General features: G+C 42.1%; 1 protein-coding gene across 8 annotated transcripts in view; it reads left to right on the top strand.

The window, feature by feature from the left end:
- TRAK1 (trafficking kinesin protein 1) overlaps positions 1 to 18,123 on the top strand; it is a 140,467-nt gene extending 122,344 nt beyond the window's left edge. For 6 of the 8 annotated variants that reach the window (XM_040589044.1, XM_040589047.1, XM_040589049.1 and 3 more), the window contains 3 exons: positions 1,191 to 1,520; positions 10,223 to 10,325; positions 15,141 to 18,123. In XM_040589044.1, coding sequence (XP_040444978.1) covers positions 1,191 to 1,520; positions 10,223 to 10,325; positions 15,141 to 15,939 — 1,232 coding nt within the window. In that variant the 3' untranslated portion in view covers positions 15,940 to 18,123. The remainder of the gene's footprint in view (positions 1 to 1,190; positions 1,521 to 10,222; positions 10,326 to 15,140) is intronic. The other 2 variants (XM_040589046.1, XM_040589053.1) reach the window with 1 other exon arrangement.
- The last annotated feature ends 4,057 nt before the right edge of the window (positions 18,124 to 22,180 follow it).

The following is a 22,180-nucleotide window of genomic DNA, read 5'->3' as shown; positions in this document are numbered from 1 at the left end:
CCCTTCTCTAGTTGTTACAGTGGGTTTAGATTTTTACATATACCATACAACAAATTGAACATTCTTGGTCTTTGAACACTGGTGAGATGTTTGTATGCCAGTTGTTGAGTGAGTCAGTGTTGTGCTCTGGGGAGAGGGGACAGGAGCAAGACAGCAAAAACTGTTCTGATTCAAGCTAGCAGAGATGAAAACAAAGATGGTTTGATTATGCCATAGGACCTGGAATGTATAGTTTTAAGTTGCACATTACAACACAGCAGTGATTGGTGGGCACATCGGAAAATGTAGGGCCTTGCGAGCAGTGTTTAGTCACTGCTTGAAGAGTTGGGTAAATCCTCCCCTGGTTTTATTTGGCCCATCTCAGTGGATATATCAATGTAATGTGATACATGGCTGTTTCTGACTCGTCTCCTTTTGAACGCTAAATACTGAATGCTTTTCTCTGTAAAATGCACCTCTTCCCTCACTCAAAACGCTTTTCTGCCAAAGAAGGAGCTACAGGTACAGTAGCATTTAGTTTTGTAGTAGTTGAGTTCCTATACCATAGGGGCTCAGATAAGGGCCATACAAAGGTTTAGACTTGATGTTTAGGTCAGAGTTGTTACCTGGTTACAGATGCCTGAAGTTGATGTGGCTTTCCCAACGTATGGTAGAAATGTGCAGTTCATGTGACTACCACCCTGTTAGCCACCAGTAGTAAATTCTGATGTTTGCAGCACCTTCTTGGTGTGAGCTTAATGTGGGAATATGTGGTATATGTTCCTCTTACAGCTTTCTGTGATAGTGCTCAGGCCAACTGTTAAATACAACTTCTTTCCACTCCCGCTTAAGCCGGTGAATTTAGGAGGGTGCGAATACTGATGGGGAGGGAATGTGCATGCACACAAGTATGCCACATCTTACCACCAGACTTTGCCTAGCTACGTGCTGATGTGATCAGTTTATTTCATGCTGATGTGGAAATGCTGAAGAGTGGATGAAGCAGTTTTGCCTTATAGCATGTCTTCCTAGAAAGAGTAAAGCCTAGAAACATTAAACCCAGAAACACATTAAGGGGTTGGGGCTCCCAGACCTTTGGTCTTCCGGATAAACAAAGTGGGATTTTCTGCCTTTTAGATCCTGGACTAATTACTGATTATTTTTTTTCTTTGTGTGTGTGTGTGTGTGTTGTCCTTCTGTTCCCTTTCAAGGTTCTGCCACTTTGCACCACTGGCAGCAGCTGGCTCAGCCTCACCTGGGTGGGATCCTGGACCCGAGGCCCGGGGTTGTCACTAAGGGCTTCAGGACTCTGGACCTGGACCTGGACGAAGTGTACTGCCTTAATGACTATGAGGAAGATGAGACAGGTGACATTTCTTACAAGGGCCTAACTACCTCGACGCCAGTTCAGCACACAGAGACCTCAGGTGAGAGGTCACAAGCACAAGTGACTGTTTCAGACAACAAGAATAACCCCCGCCAATCTCAGGCTTTCACAGAGGAGATGCAGGAGTCCACGACTGACGATGATGAGGGGTCTGGTGAGGGAAACTCATTAAGTCCAGTAAAACTGACATCTTTACAGGATTTTGATTACTGGGCCATTCTCGCATCTCTCCAGAACAGCATCCATAGTGTTGCTTTGTGTGTAACATCTGCGCGTTAATGCGTGCAGTAGTTAGAACATAACCATTCTAACATTGGCTCAAAAATCCTTTCCGTAATAGTCATTTAATTTGACTTTTTTTTTCAGTAACAGCATCTGTGGTCAATATTTTACTCTGTTTTGATAAGAGAAGGCTGCTAAAAGGAAGTGGTTGGCTCACAAAACTTTGTGTGGCACGTATGCAACTTGTATGTGTATTTAGTGCACTCTCTGCGGTGTATATAATGTATAGATGATATATATTTTGTATGCCTATAGTGCAGATATTCTTCTGACTGTTTGTAAGAGGTGCTGCCATGCTTTAGATTTTTGTATTTTGGGAAAAAAACAAAGACTAAATGATGACAAAAGGTGCATTTAAGTTGCCTTTGCTGAAACAAATGGAAGTGCCTTGAAAATCAAGCTAAGAAATTCTGCAGACTTAATTAAGTTACCTCAGATAGAGTTAACTGGTTTTAAACTCCCTTTGAGATAAAGAATTAAAAGGATGCTTTTATGCAGAGAATAATGACATTTCCCTCATTCCCTCTCCACCACACTATTAAATTCTGTCATTCCTATTTATACCGTATTGAGACTTAAACATTTTTAAGTGATGCAGTACTGCATGAGTTATTAGATAACTGATGTTAGTGATCTATTATTGCACGAGGTTACCAGTTCTCAGACTATAGATGTGTTTTGAGTTTGTGTGGTTTCTTTTTCTGTTGGTTTTTTTTTTGGGGTGGACGGGTGTTTGTTTTGTTTTAATAAGCTATATAGGAGTTTAGTCTTCATTAAGATTTGCTACTGGTAAAGAATTATGTTTAGTCCAGAATCAGAAAACTACCAGAACTCCATTTTCTTCAGACTTCTTGTTTTTACGTAACTGCTTTAAATGAAGACACTTCCTTCCTGTTCTTTTTTTGCAATATGTAATAATTTATTATTTGGCTAATCTTTGGAAGACTAGATTGTCTCAGGGCTAGACAATAATACTTCTGTTATTTTCATGAAGTGCCAGAGTATCCTCAGCTCTCACTGAAATGGCAGTTCAGTGCTTTCAGCTATTGAATATAAGCTATTTTTTGCAGTCAGTTGTAGTAAGATTCAACCTAGAGTCATTTAGATTGGAAAAATACCCTTAAGTCCAACAATTAACCTAACGCTACCAAGTCCACCACTAAACCATGTTCGTGAGCACAACATCTACACGTCTTTTAAATACCTCCAGGGCTCAACCACCTCCCTGGGCAGCCTGTTCCAGTGCTTGAACATTCAAATCCTTCAACTTCCCTTTCCATTGGCAAAAAGTGTCTTATTCAATGAGATCTGTTGCCCAGGAATAATGATTATATTAATTTTTAATATTAATATGGAAAGAAATGATGCCTCTGCAGGACTTGTGTACAGTTTTGGGTATTGTCCAGGTTTTTATAATTTTAAAGTATGAATAACAGCAGCAAGAAAAGCTGGAGATCTAGGAAATATGAACTGAAATAAAGACTGAAATAACTGACATGTTTTAGGGTCTGCAGAATAAAAGATTTAAGAAAAGATACGATTAATTTTAAAATACATTGCTGCAGAGAGGAATGCAACAAGCAGTTCTTCATGTACTCGGCATACAATAATTATGCAAAAAAGCTGTTTGGGTTATGCCGGGCAAATAATTTTCTAATTGTAAGACTATTCAACACAGAAACATGTCAAAAATTTGGAAGACATTGTCATGGACCATACGTAAATGATATAGGTATCATTTAGTTCTTTAGGTTTTTTAAGAATGGATTAGTGAAAGATCTGTGGGTAATGATTTGGAATAGTTCTTTCTTTGGAGTAGAAAAATAAATGTAGTCCAGCGCTGTGATTACAAAGTGGCAAGAAAGACTAGTATTGCCCTCCACTTTCTTTCTCCATGATAATTTAAATACAGGTCACTGTTACTAACAGGTTATTCCCTTGTTACTGCTGACTTTGCCTGGGAAAACCCTCTCTCAGACAAGGCTTTTAAGCATATTCCCTACCTTATAAATTGGCAAAGCAGATAAAATCTGTGAAATTGTCCTAGTAGTCTCATTTCATCTTATATTGTTTGTTGGGTAATTTTATTACATTACATGAACAGAGAAATCTGTCAAAATTAGTAACTTTGATCTATAGAATGAACAAATGCACTGAAAATTTTAATTTCCTGGTATTTATCCTTCCTTCAAATTGCCCAGCTGCTTAGGATTTAGGAGTATCCATGAGCCACCACATCATTATTGGTTGCATAGTTGCTGTATCTGCTTTTTGTTGAAGCAATTTGTCAGGTGGTGTACAGGGAGAAGGCAACTGTGGATGTTTTCAGAGTAGGCACTTACTAATGTGGCACTGGCTTTCTTAGGATCCACAAATCTGCCCGCTGAAGGATGCCTTTTGGGAGTAGGGATGTGTGCTTAGCTTATGAATGTATTTTGTATTTAAATAGCGTGCAGCCATTGCTTCTCTTGAAAAAACCTCCTCAGCATTCTTTCTGCCTCTCCCAGATTTCTGTGTAAGAAATGCAGTGCAGGTAGGGGTGTGTACGGATGTGTGGTTCCTTACAGTGCTGTCACAAGTGCAAGGTTATGACCTCATTGCTTGCATGATTTCAGCGGAGATGCCAGTTGGCAACATACGGAGTAAGCACTTGCTAGAGAATGTGGAAGTAAAGTAAAAAAGAAAGGAGAAAATTATCTTCAATGCGTTCTTTAGTGGTAGTGCTTTTGCTTGTAATCCAGGATAGCTCCATTGTGGAAAAAAATCAGAGTTCAAGAAGTTTGTAAAAGCCAGAGGGTATTTCCCTACAGTTCCCATCAGCAGGTCATAGGGTGTGCCAGTCCAGAGCTACAGGTCTTCTAACCTGAGAGCAAGGTGTCTGTGGAAATACAGTGCCTACAAGGACCGTTCCCAGCAGGTGTAAGTCGTTTTTAGTCTTTTGCGTAGGTGTCTCTCATTATCAAATGATGTATGCTTTTACGGCTTGTGTCTTACCATTTTTGCACTGGAGATTTTCTCTAGCAGAGTGCTGTGAGGTCTTATTTTTACTGCCGTTTTGCAGGCATGCAGAGTACTGCTTGAGATGAGCCCCAAGAGAGGTCATTTTAACATCCAGGCTCAGGAGAGCAAGTGCTGCTAGTAGTGCCAAAGGTGTCTTGTAGCCAGAATAAATGTATTTGGAACAGAGTATCAGTTGTTTCTTGGTGAGTGCTGGACAGAGTCAGAAATCATTCTGACTAAATAAGAAGAAGTTATGTTCTTTGAATTTTCCTGTCCCTTTATTGAAACCTGTAATATCCATTGATATATAAAATAACTTCCTTACCGTACATGCAAATTGTATCCCAACTGTGGCACGGAACATTTCAGGAGAAATTAACGCACATGTAATTTATGATCTGCAGTTGGTCTGATGAAGCTACAAATGGCGTGTGGGCTAGAGTAACTTTATGGAAGATTGTAAATTCTACAATCACAGTTCTAGCCTAATACCCAGGAATAGGTTGAAATGTCTATGTCACTTGTATAGACTCTCAGCATAATTGGAACGGTATAGAAGTTACAGGATGCAGCAATGTTAAAACCATCTAGAACAAGTGATTTTTGCAGCACAAATTTTGAATAACCTCAATATATTTTTTTTTTATTATTATTCTTTGAGAGAAACTGTATATTATAAAACTGTGGAGTCTGTTTCGGAGGAAGGGGTGGTTGTGTGGTGTGTGTGGTGGTGTTAATTCATTGCCTTTCAGGTTTCCCTTCAACAAAAAAACCCAAGCCATTCAAAGCACTTAATAATGACATGAATGTTCTCTTTTTGAGGTTGGAAGGGCTACACTTGATTCAGCGTGTGCTTAACTGCATGCTAGTATTGGGTGCATGAACCCAAGCTGGTCTTCCAGTACTTGTGTTTGTAAGTTCCACTAACTGATTGCTTTACAGGATCAGCCCTCTTGTACTTCGTGTGTAGACCTTAACCATGACATGGACTCCTTTCTAAATAGATGCCTAAAATCACAAAAACATATCATTAATGTCTTATGTTTGAGTTGGTGTTAGCAGGATTACTATACATATTTCTAAGAGGTTACCGTTGTACAGAAAAGCAATAAATCTGTTAACTCTTAGAACTAAGGTATTGATGCATATTTAAATATATTTTATTTTCAAATGGCATGAATATTTCACAGTAATTATTTCTTTGAAAAAAGTCTGTCAGCAGTTGCTATGTGTGCTGTTAAAATGCTAGAATTTTAATTTGTCGATCCTAGCCTGCATAAACTCATGTTGAAGCCACATTAAATACTTCAAAGTCTTCTTACATCTGTGCTCTGTGGTTATATGCATATGAGAAGGAGACCTCAGCCAGAAGAAAGCTAAGAAAATCCTGTCCAAAGAATACTCACCTTTGTTCAACTTTTCATCTTTTGCTGTTTCCAAAGGCAAAAGAAATGGAAAGTTTGGAAATGCATACTTTCAGAAAATGATTTTAGTGTTGATTGTTTAAGAAAGGTAACAGGAGTAACGCTTCTGGCATAGATGTATGGATTCTTGGAGGTTTTCAGCATTCATGGTTACCCCTGAAGGCAGTGTTTTCTGAAGGACATCTGAAGGCACTTAAATGCCTTTAGGGGAGCACCATGCTCACATTTTACAGCTGGTGTGTTTATCACCCATCTCTGTATTGTTGTAGCAGTTAACCTGGGCATCAGCTCCAGTATTCCCTATATTCTCCCTGTTCTGTCGTCAGCCAGGAGTTTTCAGTACAGGTAGCACTGGGTATCAGAATTCTCACCTTTAGTCACCCGGAGGGAACGAATGCTGCTAAATTTAGAAAGTGCATGCAGCAGTTATCTTGTCCTGTGGATCCTAATGAGGTTTTGTGACCTAGTTTTCAGGAATTTCACCTTGCCCAAGAATGGAGTTGGTGGCATAGACTGGCAGAAGTGAAGTCCGTAGCTTGTATTCTGAGTGGGAATGAGGGAGAAAGTGCCTCTTCATGGTCCTTCATTATCCTCTTCCAAAGCAGGCAGAGTTGTTTGTGGTTGGTTGTTTTTTTCCCATTCAGCAATAAAAAATAAAACTTCTAATGCTTTAAAATACCATCTGCTGCTATAAGGACTCCCCAACCTGGTTGTCGTTCCATCCCTGTCTCACCAGCCTGTGGTAAAGAGATGCCCAAATTCCACTATGCGCCCTGCTGAAAGAGCAGGGAACCAGGTTTCCTCCTTTTGTTAAAACATGAAAGAAAAATCCAAAACCCAGAGTGTTTTGCTTCAGAGTTGGACTAAAACGTTACCTTTGTGCCAGTCTGGATCAGGTCATACTCTGAAGATTTCTGATATTTTTTTTAAAGTTAATTTTTTAATCACTCTGTGTTTGCCAGAAGAGTTGTTTATATAAAATGCAAAGATTTACTGCCCACTGTGAGCTCGCTGCCTCCTTGCTATTCATCTAGCATAACAGTGAATTTGAGTTTGTAACCAATGGCACAAAAGTTAATGGTGGTTCAGTATAGCTACCTTTTAGAAATCTTTCTCAAACTTAATTTGTCTTGACACCTTTTTGTGGCTGGGGCAGGCTACTGGTTTACCAGCTGTAACTTGGTACCTTCCTCTGCACGTGCTGGTTGAAAATCAGATTAACGGGTCTTTTGAGAGTTCCCTCAGCAGAAGACCATATCCTAAACTCATCTGTTTGTTGTTTGCATCTAGCAGAGTGGCCCATCATCTGGAGTACTGAGGCTGGATCTGAAACAGCTCAGAGCTGTAGAAGATCAGCTTTGTGTTCTGAGTGGGGAAAGCTCTGTTGTACCAGAGGATGGAGCTCTCCGCAGTCAGTTTGACTAGTACCTGCCTTTTTTTGCAGTATTTTAAAAGGTGTTTTTACAGCAGTGTTTGTGCTTACGGTAGAATGTCTTTCAGCTGTAACGTTTTGCATTTTTTCCAAAATGCCTAAGAATTGTTTGAGAAAGCTTAATAAGGTAAGAATCATTAATTACTGAGAGAGAAAACATGATCTAGCAGCAATCTGAGGTTTAGCTTGAATTTTAATTTAAGGGGAAAACGCACAGACAATTTAGCTTATGGTTTCCCGGAGGATGAAATTACATGATGTTTTTGTAAATTCTGTTAAACACTGAATTATGTACAGATTCTTTTTTGTACAGATATGAAGCCTCGTTGTTAACCTACTAGTGCTTTAAAGAGGGTATAAATAAAACATTCAATTTCAGACAGTCACATGGAGCAGATGTTTATATTTAAAATAATACTTTGCTGTATGTACATGTGAAGATAGTCTCTCTTACTGTAAACTTCTGTATTACTTCCTCAAAAACTGATACCAACTCAGGAGATGGCCATTCTTATGTAAAATGGCTAGGTTAGGAATGAATGATTTTGTTTATATTTTATAAACTTTGTTCATTTACAGCAACAGGTTCTCAATCTTTGTATTGTGTCCAAAGGATGGAAAATACTACAGCAATGTGATACACCCCATTGTTGACTGATGGAGGATGAAGCTGGTACAGGACTTTCTTAGTGGTATTTGAGGGTGGAATACATCCTTGGAAATTGATAAAATTTTTTTTGTATAATTTCAATTTTTCCTCTGGTTACTCAGTGATTGCTCTACTTTTAGCAGCCTTCTCCTATCTGACTCATTAATAGCAATGAGTCTTGCTTTTGCTAATGCAGCTATGTATCTTCAGCGTGCCTGTTTCCAATCTGAGGGGATGCCCAATGGATATAACAAATGGGGAAAATGCACTTAATGTATTACGGCTACATGCTTTGGGTTGAGCTTGCAAACTTGAACAGGCGTTGCTTTATTCTGTTCTCTATTCATCATCCAGGGATAATGGCTTTGTTTCTACTTGATTTATGTTGAAGTCCTTTGTTTTCTCCAAATAACCAATTTTTTTCATGTCCAGTTATTTGAGCTCTTTCTCCAGATTTTCTTTTAACTCTCTACAATACGGAGAGAATCATGATTGCTAGGCTGTGCTCCCTTGTAATAGCTTTTATAGTACTCACACTAATCTCTAAAGCAACTGGATTCCTGAAGCATCATAGTTACCATCTCTGGAGGTGAAGTAGAGCTTGTTGTTATGCTGTGCTAACATTTGAGTGTGCTAACATGACACTCCAGTGGGTTTTTAGAAAGATCCTTTTTAACATACAGCAGTATGTTCCAGCGCTAACTAGAAGTTACCTCACGCTGTATGCTTAGCCACTTCTGCTTCCACTGTTCACACTCCCCATGCGCTGCCCTTCACACACTGCTTTTATGTGTTCTTAAAGGACTACCTAACTGCACACACTATTTTGGAGCTGTGATACTTTGTATATGAAAAAGGGAACACAGCCACAATTAAGACTTGCCTTGCTTCTGCTAAGCTTCTCTGGAAGTTCAGAATGGTGTCTGGTCTAGCTGGTTGTTCCGTCTGTCCTTTGCAATGTGTTGAATAGTTGTGTACTGTGGTATTAAAATGTGGCTTAATCAGGGAATGGCTCAGAGGGTTGGGTAGGATGAGGGGGAGGGAGCTACACACGGGTTTTTATTGTGCATGTCTTTTGACCACTGCTAAGTTTGGTTACTAAGTAAGACAACCTATGCAATCATGATATCTTTGATGTAATACTTAACGGGATGTTTTTCAACCAGCTTTTCAGATGCATGGCTTTTAAATTTTGTAGCTATTTTGCAATGGCCACAGCTGCATTATATAGCAGGTTCATATGTCCGCAGCAGTATCTCTACTAAGAAGAAGGAAATTGGCCTCAGTCCTTATTTTTTTCAAATTGAGCTGTATTGCTGCTTTCGCAAATTACTGGTACACTGACGGAGTGGCATTTTTACAGCAGCATTAGTGGGGAAAATTATTTACTACACTGTTTACAAATATTCAAAAACTGCTATATAGTGCAGTAGAGGACATACATTCTTAAAGAATCTGAACACATGCACAAGAGAAGTGTCACAGATGTACAGTAGTGGATCCAAACAACTGCCCCTTTCCTTGCTGTGGATATGAAAAGTCAGAGACAGAGAAACAATAACATGTGTCAGTCCTTTCCCCGCCCCAGCAATCTGTATTCCTGTAGTATTAGCAAGCTGGATCCATTACTGAGAAGTGATGGGGATACCTTGTTGTGGATCGATCTAAAAGCTGAAATGCACAAGCATTCAGAGTATCTTTGCCCTCTTGAGCTGATACTAGAAAATGCTGCTTGTGATTTCCCACTGATGCAAGTTGCTAGTTTAGATGAGGACTAGCATTTCAGGCACTGCTTTGCCTAAATGTGGTTTGAGCAAGACTTACCTGCAGTGTTAGTGATCATGGGCAAGTTTTAGCAGACACTTTTAGTCAGCACTGGCCTTGGAGTTCTAGATGCGTTTCGAACAAGTGTCTGTTAGAACACTGTAGCACTTGTGTATTTCACTTTCCTTGCATTGATCCCATCTCTGGTACCTCATCACTTTTTGCATCTGTCTTATCAGCACACAGAAGTTTGGTTTTCCCCTTTTCTGTGTAAAATGCAAAGAATTTGCTTTTTTTTAATTTAGTACCTCATCCTGGGAAGTGCATGTCACAAACCAACTCCACCTTCACCTTCACCACCTGCCGCATTCTGCACCCTTCTGATGAACTCACACGAGTCACACCAAGGTAAGGGTTTCCTGTGGTGGCAAAGCATTTAGCTCTGTCAGAGTTTTCCCTCTAAATAAATGCAAAGTAATGGCATAAGCAAAAGCATTAGCTGCATTGCTGAATTGCAATACACCCCTAAATTTTTCCTCCCAATTTGAGCTACTTCATCCTGATTTTCTTTGAGAGCCATGTGTATTGTTTTAGAAGGCCAGTCAAAATACCTTAAATTTTGTTGTCTCTAGTTAAAATATTGCAGGATCAGACCTAACTAAATTGGCTTCCAGTATCCAAACCTGACTACTCTTGATCCCAGACTAGTCGTAGTATTCATGTGTGAATACACAGAATGTGGTCTCTCACAAAAAAAAATTAGAGATTTTTCCAGGGAGGAAAAATCTAAACGTTTGGCCCAGAAGAACAAAACATGCGCAGGTAAAGAAATCCAGGGAGTACATGAGGAGTGGAGGAGGAAACATGCCTTAATCAAAACCAGGAGCCATCTACTTTGTTTGTTGGTGTAATTGTTGGAAATTAGTTCAGAGTTGCCAAACTGAAACTAATGGAATTGGCTTAATAATAGTAACTGCCATGTATAGGCAGTACATGCCAATAGATGGGAATTCTTTAGCCTTATGGAAGTGAAGATCTGAGAACTGTTTGGGGTGAGTAAATTTCGTACTTAAAAGGGAACTTTCCTTTCTTAGCAAATCAGTATTTAAAGAATGTTTTTTCTGTTTAGAAGGACAATGCCTCATTGCTTTCTCGGCCCCTTCCAGCTCCTGTGCAGGAGTGTGCCATTATGTAGGTCCCCTTTCAGAGATGATGTGTCCAGACTTGTTGAGATGTGAGGTTGGTGGCAACTGCCTAAAAATAAGGTGGACACCTGAAAAGTAAGGGTATTAAATACAAAAGCCTGCAAGGTGGAAAGGAAATGGGTGATGATTAAATTTAACTTTTCTGCTTCCTTTTTGGCAATAAGTTAGTTAATTGTGGCCTGGCTGGTTTTTCTTTACGCTCTTCTGTCTTCCTCTCCCCTCAACGCTGTTACTGAAGAGATCCTTTTATATGGCTGCAGTTCTATTTTGATTTTCTTGTCATTGTCGAATTGCTATTAATTGTGGTCATAGTAACCTCCTTGATTATGTTGGTTACTAAATCTAACAAATCAGCCATAACTGACAGCTACATTCGGTACGTTTTCAGCTGCCTTAGTTAAGCCAAAGTTCATCATTCATTCAGGAGGAAGAAGAGCACAACGTGATGTTGTCAGCAGACATGTCTAAGGAGCTGGTCCTTACCAACTATAAACGATTCTTCGCAGGTCATGTGAGGAGGACGAGGAAACTGCATTATGTCTCGTTATGCTGGGAGGAGGTATAGGGCAGAGACTGTGACTCAGCGTGGCAGGGGGTGAGCAACACTGCCAGCAGTGTCTGTGTTGGCAGGGTCACGTACAAGGAATGCTAGTGTGTGTGGCACCAGCTAACCCAAAGAGTTTGGATATTTACCTACCTGGTTGCACTTTAACCTAGCCTCTAACCCAGGTGACACTCTAACCTGACTAAATGTCATCTAGCTGAATGAGGTGCTTATTTATTTGTTTCTTTTCTCAGTCTAACTCTGAAACTGTCCCTGGTCTGACTTGCTGAGGCCAGTTTGAGTCTCTGTGGTTGTGTCCAGGTTGCTCTGCAGTGTTGGTCAGTTTGATGGGGAAAATATTTCCTTGTTAAAGCAATACCAAAATGAGCAAACAAAAAAAGCAACACAACGTAACAACCGCTTTCTTTCAGGGATGTCTTGGGTTTTTTTGTTGCACTGTAGTGTGTCCTGTGCTGACAAATTAGTAGAAATACTAATGTAAATATCTGTGCAGCTCAAATCTGGAGCTGGAGGGAATGAAGCTGTTGGACTTGTTAACTCGCTGGAGTGCTGTAGTTTTCATTTGCTGACTGGGACATCTTGGAGGCCTGATAATTAACACTGCTTATGTCTGGGTTTCCAGAAGGTACTTGGTCCTACCCTGCAGAAAGTCAGTTCATGCAGTTAAGCTCGCTTTCTCTTTCTTTTCCTTCCCTCACACTGTTCAAGACTTGCGTCCTTCTGTGTTCGGCCAGTGTGGGAGATGCACTACGGTGGCTGTCACTGCTCTGTAGTTCTGCCATGAACTGGAATCAGAGCTATGAAGGTCCAGCTTTGATCAGTGCTTAAAGAGACCTGTGAACTGCCTTCTCCTTTTACTTCAGCCTTGCCCACAGCGCGGGTGTGCTCCCTAGCTGTGTTGCCAGGGGTGGTCCTCCCCTGCCGCTGGTTCCATCCAGGCAGGACGAAGGGGACACAAGGAGAGCTTGCCTTTGCAAGAAGACCAATTTTGGAGCCACTCAGCAAGGCTGCTTTTCAAATTACACTGCTCTTCATATTAGTTTTCTCAAACATGTTTCACAGTTTACAGGGAGGAGTATAGGGGATTCCTCTTGTTGAATCGCAACTGCAGGATAAAAATCCTTCGGCAGTTTCACTTGCTTACCGTAGAAGCTGGTACAGTTGCAAGTCACTGTGGAGATGATGTTGGTCACATCCTATTTAGCCATGGAAAGAAGACATGACTTGAGACTTCACAGCATCAGGCTAATATTTCCTTAATTAAAGAGTGCCTTAAAGATACTAAAGTACTGCTGATTTTTAGAAGATCACTGGACTAGAGTTTGTACTGCTATGTTAACTTGTGTCACCTGGTCACTGTATAACATTAGATGTTCTAAGCTCATCAGAAACTGTGGCTTAAAGCAAAACATTCCAGGGTGTCTAACCTGACATGCACAGTAGCATTGGGTGCACAGAGTTCATTAATGTAAGGTGAAATGAGACCTCAAATTCCAGTTAAGATAACATCTAGGCCTCTTTGTCCCTATGGACAAAAATAATGCAACTCATTCATTGGCCTGAGTCTTCTCTGCGCCTGGAAATCCAACCAGACTGTCTTAATGTGGCTGTCTGATGCATTTCTTGGTACAGAGAACCCTACCTAAAGCTGTGTGTTATAACTGAGCCACTCCAACAGCATGGCTCTGCTGAAAAGGGAAGATCCTGCTCTTTCCTGTTCCTTCCCCTCCTAGCTGCTTGGTTTTCCCACTCTTTTGCACTGGCGTTGGTTTTTATCTGCCTCTTGGCTGAGTGTCTTCTGCTTGCTAACCTGGCAAGATGAAGGGGAAGATTGCCGCCTTTGAACTGTGGTGAGCTCTCAGGTCAGTGAATTCTGTTAGCATCAAGTGTTGCGTTGTTCAAGACCCTTTAAATGCCATTAGAGGGGATGAATCCATGCCTAGGAAATACTACCATGGGATTCAGTTTTGTGTGTGTGTGTGTGTACACGTGGCAAAAACCATCATTTGAGCATGGTTAGAAAAAGTTGGAAAGCTGGTTTTTTTAAAAGTGTGTGGAACCCTTGGGATTCTCCCAAATAGACGCAAATTTGGAATGTAATGTCATGGATGTCCCACTGCCTTGTTTCTGGAATAACTGAGTACACCATGCCTTACTTGATGAATGGTGTACCTTGGACTGCCATAAATTTTGAGTGGGGATTATCCATAGGTGAACATAGAGTGGCTAGCCCGATCTATTAGAAACAAGTTTTTTAAGGGTGGCACTGCAGTGCCAGTAACAGAGACCTCGCTGTCCATGAGATCTCGTACTGTGGCCCAAAGTGTTTGGCATGTCTCCTTTGTGTTGGTAATTCTTTGGAAATAGGTGGTGCATTGAGTGTGTGTTCGTTCTGATGGTCAGCTTTTGGGGAGAGAACAATGCGCCAGAAGGAATGCTATTTGATGTGCCTCAAGAAATCTCAACCCCTAGCATAACTAGCAGTAGCGTGCTTAAGGAAAGAAAATGCTGTAAGATCACACTAAACATAAATGTGTGGTACCAGCCACTCGTTCTAAGTGTGCAGAGTGTTGCCCATTTAGTATTGTCCACTGCCTGTACATGGTTTATTTTGAGAAGAGCTAACTGGAACAGGGGATCAACTTAGCAATGTTTCAAGCTATAGAAATTAACGTTCTACCAAATTAACAGTAGAATGGCTCTTTGTCATGCTTGGTTTGCTGCTGAGTTGTCAGTTATCCACTGGCCAATTGACAGCCAAGAGCTTGACTGTTTTTTTTTCCTCATGGCTTTTGCTGATTATTCACAGTTGTGCATCTCCATCAAAAGTCAGATCCCCCATCGCTTACCCCTTTAATGAAAGCAAATTGAACAAAAGAAGGGAAGAAAGGTTTGACCTTACGAAGTGCATGTTGGTTGCAATGTCAACTTCCAACAGCTTTGCTACAGATGCTTCTGTAGCAAATGCATTCCCCTTCTCCTTTGCCACTCTCTGCTGTGACCCAGCAGTACTAGAAGGACTAGCAGTTCTGTGTGCTTAGAAGTGACACTAAAAAGTAAATCTGTCTTGCTTATATGGTTGGTCCCTCCATTTCCTTGTCTCATGGAAGCAACTAGGGGTAGTGACAGCCAGGAGATATATATCTGGAGATAAATACTGAAGGTGTTGATCGTGGACCTGTCAATTTGATAGGTTATCAGAAGAAATATGGTGGTGGGTGTTGGGGAATGCATTAATTCCATGAGACTAGGTGGCGAGGTAGGCAAAGTGGAGAGATGTGTTTTGTAAGAGACAATGGTTTTGTGCTTAACACATTGGTGAAGAGCTGGGAACTGTCAGTTTCCTGCCCTCTTGAAGTGGATAACGGGCCCAGCTCGGGGTTAAAAACCTTGCTTGCAGTAAATTTTAATTCCCTAGTGGAGAGAATAACTTGACTGCTCCTTTGCTTTCAGCCTTAACGCAGCACCTACTCCAGCTTGTGGCAGCATTAGCAATTTGAAAGGCACCCCGGTGGCTACTCCTTGTACTCCTCGGCGTCTGAGTTTGGCAGAATCCTTCACTAACCTCCGGGAATCCACAACAACGATGAGCACGTCTCTGGGGCTGGTGTGGCTGCTGAAGGAAAGAGGCATCTCGGCAGCAGTGTACAACCCACAGAGCTGGGACAGAGCCAGCAAGGGCACCCTTCTGAGCACATACCCCCCTAAAATGGCCATCATTCCTTCCACTCCACCAAACTCACCTATGCAGACACCTTCTTCTTCCCCTCCATCTTTTGAGTTCAAGTGCACCAGCCCACCTTACGACAACTTCTTGGCTTCAAAGCCTGCTAGTTCGATCTTGAAGGAGGTGAGGAATAAAAAGAACATCAGGAACAGTGAGAGTCAGACTGACGTGTCTGTTTCCAACCTTAATCTCGTGGACAAGGTCAAGAGGTTCGGTATCACCAAAGTTGTGAGTTCAGGGCAAGCGTCAGTTCCTCCTTTAACTGATGACCAGGGACCTCTTCTCTGTGGGGCACAAGGACCAGTGAGGGCCCTTGTTCCTGGAGGCCTGGCATCCGATGGTCTCCCATTGGGCTGCCCTGCCGTGACCAGTGCCATCGGGGGCATCCAGCTGAACACTGGCATCCGAAGGAATCGGAGCTTCCCCACCATGGTGGGTTCCAGCATGCAGATGAAAGGCCCAACGTCTCTCACTTCGGGGATCCTCATGGGAACCAAGCTCCCGAAGCAAACTAGCTTACGATGAAGGACTTTATTTTTACAGCTAGTCTTTTTAAAGAAAAATAGTCAGATTCTTTCTCTGATCTTATTTTCCTTTTCCCACCACCCCTTCATTGCCTCTTGAGTTGGACAAATCAACTTCGTGCCTAATGGGAGAAATGTGTAAACTTTGTATAAAATGTGTAAATATGTACCAGATCTATTGTAACTAATTGGATTATTTTGCTGTTCAATTGAGTGCAAAAGGCTCTACGTTATGATTGCTGTATTAAGGTTATCTTGCTAACTTTTTGAAAAAGTGTTTTGGTTGGTTTGGGTTTTTTTTTTTTAAGATGCACTGAGAAAAAAACAAAAGAACAAAACCAACAAAAAATAACTTGACTAGGAAAACGTGAATTCTGTAGCTAGCCTGACTTGAGTCAAAGGTGCATGGAAAGCTATTGAATGTGATATGTGAGACCTCGCATTACATCACTTGAAGTATGGGAGCATCTGTGCTTTGTTAAATACTGAAAAAAAAAAAAAAAAAGCACTCAGTTTAACATGTGTTAGTTTTAATTTTGCTTCTGTAGATGAGCTGATCTGAATTACTGGAGTGCCTGGCTATTATGCCTGAATGGATGATTATTTTTTTTTTCCCCCTGTTCTGTATTCTCCCTCCCAAGATTACAAACTTGAATTAATACTGTGTTGAGGTCAGCAGGCCTACTGGGTACCTGGAATACTGACATATTCCTGCTACCACTGTTTCGTTTGGCACACTTACACTCTGTGACTTCTTTTTTGGATTTGTTTTTGTTTTTCAATGCTGCACTGGATTGTGGAAGGGAAAACGCTTTACTGTGTGTTGCTGTCACTGAAACATGCTTTGTCAGTGCCCCCAAAGAAAACAGTTTTCACAACTCATGAGGTCAACGTGGCAGTGACTTCCTAGAAGTCAAAGTTGCAGAACAGACTGACAGATAAGAATGTTATAAAAGAACATGTAGCAAAACCAGTATTAGGAAAAGGTGCGTCCTTGAAACTTTAGAAGAGAACCACAAAAAACATTTAGTAATGGAACGGTACAAGCTGGAAAGAGCAACTTGCAGTCCTCACGCTGGCCTTCAGGTTTCGTGCGTGTTGAGGACCATGGCCTTGTAAGCGGTGTGAGAATATTCCCCACCCATTTTGCTTTCTGTTTCCAGAGAAGCCTTTTTCATCCAAAGTGGGACCTTGGCATAGGTAAAACTATGGGAAACGCTTTATTTCACAGTGGTTTTAAAATGAAAAATCACCTCCCAATACCAAACATACAACCCCCTGCTTTTTCAGAGAGGAAACAAAAGACCTAACACAACCTTTAGTTACAGCCAGGCGATCTTAACTTATATTGCAATTTTTTGCCTGTTTCTCCCAAACTTCTGCTGGGTGCTTGTAGAAAGAATTGAAATATCTTGGATTGGAACAGACTGGGGGGAGCTTGTTTCTAAAGCTGAGTTGAGACTTTTTTTTTTTGGAGGGGGAAGATGGAGAGGAGCAAAAAAGGGGAGAGCTTAACATCCACTTTCCTTGCACTTCTTGTGGCATCTAAGTCAAGCTCCCTGTTTGTTACCATTATCACACTACACGTAATTGCCGTGAATTGCCGTTTGTACCAGACTGTTACTAAATCATTAGCACTGATAATTTCTTGTATAAATGAAACTGTCTTTTAGTCTTTGTGACGAGAGATAGGTGGGTGGGTTGTTTTTTTCTGAATGAAGTAGTTATTGCAGTAGCACTATGGACACTAAGGATATTTTTTGAGAGAAAAAAAACACATCGGTCGGTTACTGCATGTGTTTGAAGACTTCTATTTATTCTATGAACTTACAATGTTTTAGTAAAATGTCATCAGCTCTCTTTGCTGTTGTATGTGTGCACATATTGCAAGTAAACTTAAGTATCTTTTTATTTGAATGTATCTTAAAACAGTAGATAGAATAACAGTTGATTCTGAAAAAAAAATCATGGACTTAATGGACCATTTTATATACCCAGAGGAAGAAAGCAATACCATATGGGAACTTAAAGTGTAGAAGTTAATCATGCAATCGGGAAGTATTATTTAGCCTTTAAATAAGCAGTAGGAGCTGTCCACCCACCGGAGAAAGCAATTGTAACACATCAGACTGATAAAATCTAAATTTTTCTTCACTAATATCAATAAAATAACAGAAAAGTTAAATTGTGGTGTATTGTTCAGCTTTGTTTTCCTCTTCTTTTAGGGTGATAAATCTTCCACCTTGATCCCTTGCTTTCATCTCTCAGCCAAAGCAAAATAGGAGGCCATCACCAGGTCTAGTTTTTAAATTCTTAGACACAGAAGCGGTTGAAAAGTCTTGCGATTTCAAGATTGCTGGAACTAGGTAAAACTTGGGTCAAAACAAAAAATACAGAAGTGAATACAGGTTTTTGTGTTCCAAGAAAGAATTGGATGTTGTGTCATTTGTCTATTTTGAGCGGGAGAGGGGTGTGAATTCTTCTGTCTAATATGATGCAAAATCTGTAGTGATAAAATGTGGAAGTACAAGAGTAAGGAGGAAACATCCTCTGTTTTCCAACAGAGACAGAAGTGAGCTCTGCTGTTAGCTAGCATCTTCGTTGCCAAGGGAGTAGACAGCCCAATGATTAGATGCCAGGTAATGAGAAACTCAAAAAATCCTGCACACGTAGTGAGAGCTAAGTAATGATAAAAGATCTCCCTGGAGAAGGGGATAGTCAGACGAGAATTCACAGAAAGATTAGACAGCCTCATACACTGAGGAGAGGGATGTGTGTGAGGATGAGAGGGAAATAATACCGTTTGTCACATACTTGCTGCAGAGAGAAAACTGGAGAGCAGTAATGCCAAAATAAACTTTTGGAGGGCTTGTAGCAGCATGATGCAGTGCCATGCAACAGCTTAAGGAAGGCTGCTGCCATCCTGGCCTCATCCAGGTACCATGTCAGTGTGTGTGGGGACTCATCCTGTCTGTCCAGCACCCAGCTGGGGGGGAGGCTTGTGATCGGAAAGTTAATGGTTAACGGGAAGGATCCAGTAAGGACAAGCACAGTGCACCGAGCCCGCCCTTTGTGCCCGAGTTAAGCAAGCACTACTCCAGGAACGGGGAGCTGAGGCTGGTCCACATGGTGCCTGTGGCTTTATGATGAGTAGGATTTTAGATTCAGTTAACTCGCGGAAGGGTGGGTGCACGTGAAATGGGAAGGAAATCTGGGAACTGTCGCAGATGTGCAGGGGAGAAAGCAAGGAGGGGTGAGTTCATGTAGTAAGACCTATTAATGAAAGTTGATGCTTAAGGTTTAAAAAGATAAAAGTGTCACTTGGAGAAAACCGCGGGGGTTTTTTGTGATAAATACGGTATTGGGATATTATTTGGACCAGATCTGTCCTGCCCGCTTTAAAAAGCAAATGTTCTCAGTCAGAGACATGTGCGCAGAAGGACTCCCACTTAAACTGGAGTTTTGCAGTCATAAGGTCTACCTGCACGTATCTTATTGCCAGACTCTAGTAAAGTCGTGAGTATTTTGAGGAAGGTATATTCTCCTATTATAGCTAAAAAAATAAGATTTCAAGTAGTAATTTGGTCCTTTTTTACAGGCTTATGTGTTTTATCTGGATATCGTAGTGGACAAAGTCAGATGCTTGTGGCCTCATGCAGTGCCTTCCTGGGCTTTTAGGGAGTGAGGACGCAGCCCCACGAGTCCAGTTCCTCAATCTCTTTGGCCACTGCCTGGGTCAGGATCTTCAACCCTGAGCTCAATGGCAGTGCAAGCAGGGGACAAATGGTGACGGTGTACGAGCCAGGAAAGGCAGAAGAAACAAATGTACAGCTGAAAGCGAGGAGGAAAAATTACTTGCTTTCCCCCAGGAAGGTTTGTAAGGCAGTTGTATGAATGATGAAAATTTAAGCTGAGCATAGTGCAGTTCCCCGTACGATTCGGTGCCAGCCCAGCTGCTGCCGTGCTGGGGAGCCCTGCGGAAACCCCCCTCCTGCACCAGCGTCTAAAGGGAGCTGTTGGTTGTAGAAGTGTTTTCAAATTATCTTTCAGGGCTTAATTAAAGTTGTAAGCTCTCGCAAATGGCAAAACAAAAGTTTGCTGGTTGTGTGTAAACTGTTGCCTTGCCCCAGGTAGCCTGCCATCCTTGACTTCATAAGCTCTGTGTGTGGTGGGATTTCTCCTGTGCTGGCAGTTCTTGCTGTGCCTGCAAGACCTGCGACCTGTAACCGCTGGCTTCTCTCTGCTTCCCGTAGCAGGGCACCCCAGTGCTCCCCAGCGTGTCCCACGGCTCAGAGAGCCAGAAGCTGCTGGCCCGCGCGGGGTGGGAGCTGCCCTGCCACCGGAGCTGCCGCGGCGCAGCCGGGAGCTGCCGCCTGTGCTGGCAAGGAAGGTACGTGCTCAAGTGAAACACGCCATCGTGGCCAGGGTGGCCAAGGGTCGGGCCTAGGCTTTGACGCCGTACGAGCTTCTAGACTGTGTTTTTGTGCTGTTACACGGCTCTGACCCAGGAGACTGAAAGATCCGCCAGTGTCGCTGCCAGCGTGGCAGTTCTGCAGCGCGCTGCGGTGCCGTTCCCACCCCACGGCACAGCCCTTCTGCACGCAGGTTGCCCCCGGCCTGCTCCTCCTCACGTAAGGGTGCTGGCTGCTGTTTGCACAGCCCTCAGCTGCCGTCACTTCTTGCTGAGCTGCGCTGGGTGCTGGGGCGCTGTGGGGACACTTGGTGAGTTCTGTATGACACAGCAAACATCTTTTTTGGGTATCCTCTTCTTACATCTTTTTTCCTTCCAAAATTAATAGCTTTTTTCCCCCTAACTTATCCTTGGTGTGCATGAATGCTCCTGCAGTGATCTAAATCTCTGGCTTTGGAAAGAATAAATACATAGGGTTTGTAGCTCATGCTGTATTGTTGTTTTCAGACTTTTTAAAAAAGTATGCAGAAGGATGCATGTAATGCTGGGTTTGCTCACTTCTTTGGAGATATGCGTCTTCTGTGCAAGCTAAGCGAACAGTGATGGTGTTTAACAATTGGGTGCATATGGATAAACCAGCTTTCAAGCCATCATGTCTCTAAAGGTGATTTATAAGCCCAGCTTTCCCAAAAGGCCTGGAACTCTAGGGGAACTTGGGTTTAAACAACCATGAAAGTCCAGAGATTCAACATTCGCTGAAAGACCCTACAGAAGAAGTGGGCTTCAAGGGTTGTGATGGGTGCAGCCCACTGAGGCCAAGGGAAGTTACAGCTGCATCAGGCTGAACTCCTCAAGATACAAAAGGAGCAACTGGAGATGGTGCAAGGCTGGGAGGTTTGCTGGCATGCAGGACCGCTTCTCTGTGAGGTGCTGCACCCTAGAGAATTTAGTGAATTTTGGAGAAAATGGTTTCTGCTTCTGGAAACAATGCTGGCATTTGGAGAGTGTCCTAGTTGCTCCTTCAGGACAGTAAATTATGCTGCCGGGTAGCAAAATCTGCATGGCCTATCTGGAAACTCAGCCAATGTATTTAACTCACTCGGACAATTTCAAAGCAGAACAGAACTACTGCATAAACTAAACCTCAGAAGGTCAAATGGCTGATGAATTGGGGCCTCTGCTCTGAAATGGTCCTCCATCCTTGCATTACCCAAGTATCTCAGAAACCTTAGTGGATGTATCTTCACCATACTGCAGCAAGGAACATGGTCATCCACCTCTGAAAGCTGGGTTGGAGGTGAGAGGAGGGTGGGGTGCTGAGGCCTGTGTGCTTAAGACTTGACTGTGTACACATAGGATGCTCTCTGGAGAGCCAAGACTGATATTTCAGCCTTTTGAGACACTTCCCCGCTTCCTTTTGCATGTCTCCAAAGCACTGGAGGGCCCCAAAACATAATGCTGTAGTACACAGAGGTTGAACAGCTGCTCCCAAATTCCTGAACACATTTGTTGGCACCTCTCCACAGTGTCGGTGAGATGTGTCCTGCCTTCCTTTGGTACAGACAGGGTCTGCTGCCTGTAGCTTGTATTAGCACTGAGGAATTAGCATTGTTCAGCCGGGCTGTGGGGTCTCTCTGGGTGCCATTCAGACCTGCTTTAATTCAGTTAACAAGCCAATTGAGACCACGGAATAGCAAGAAAAATAATGAAAGGCCTGAAAGTTATTGCTGTTTAGCAATGCCCTTAGCTGTAACGTAGGCAGTGGGTTTTCGTGTGAGAATGGCATATACTTAAGAAGCAGATAATGTTTGTGTTTAGAAGATTATAGAGA

This window comes from Falco naumanni, chromosome 4 (assembly GCF_017639655.2).
Source record: "Falco naumanni isolate bFalNau1 chromosome 4, bFalNau1.pat, whole genome shotgun sequence".
Taxonomy (NCBI): Eukaryota; Metazoa; Chordata; class Aves; order Falconiformes; family Falconidae; genus Falco; species Falco naumanni.
The sequence above is the reverse complement of the archived record's forward strand: the minus strand, read 5'-3'. Positions and strand labels throughout refer to the sequence as shown.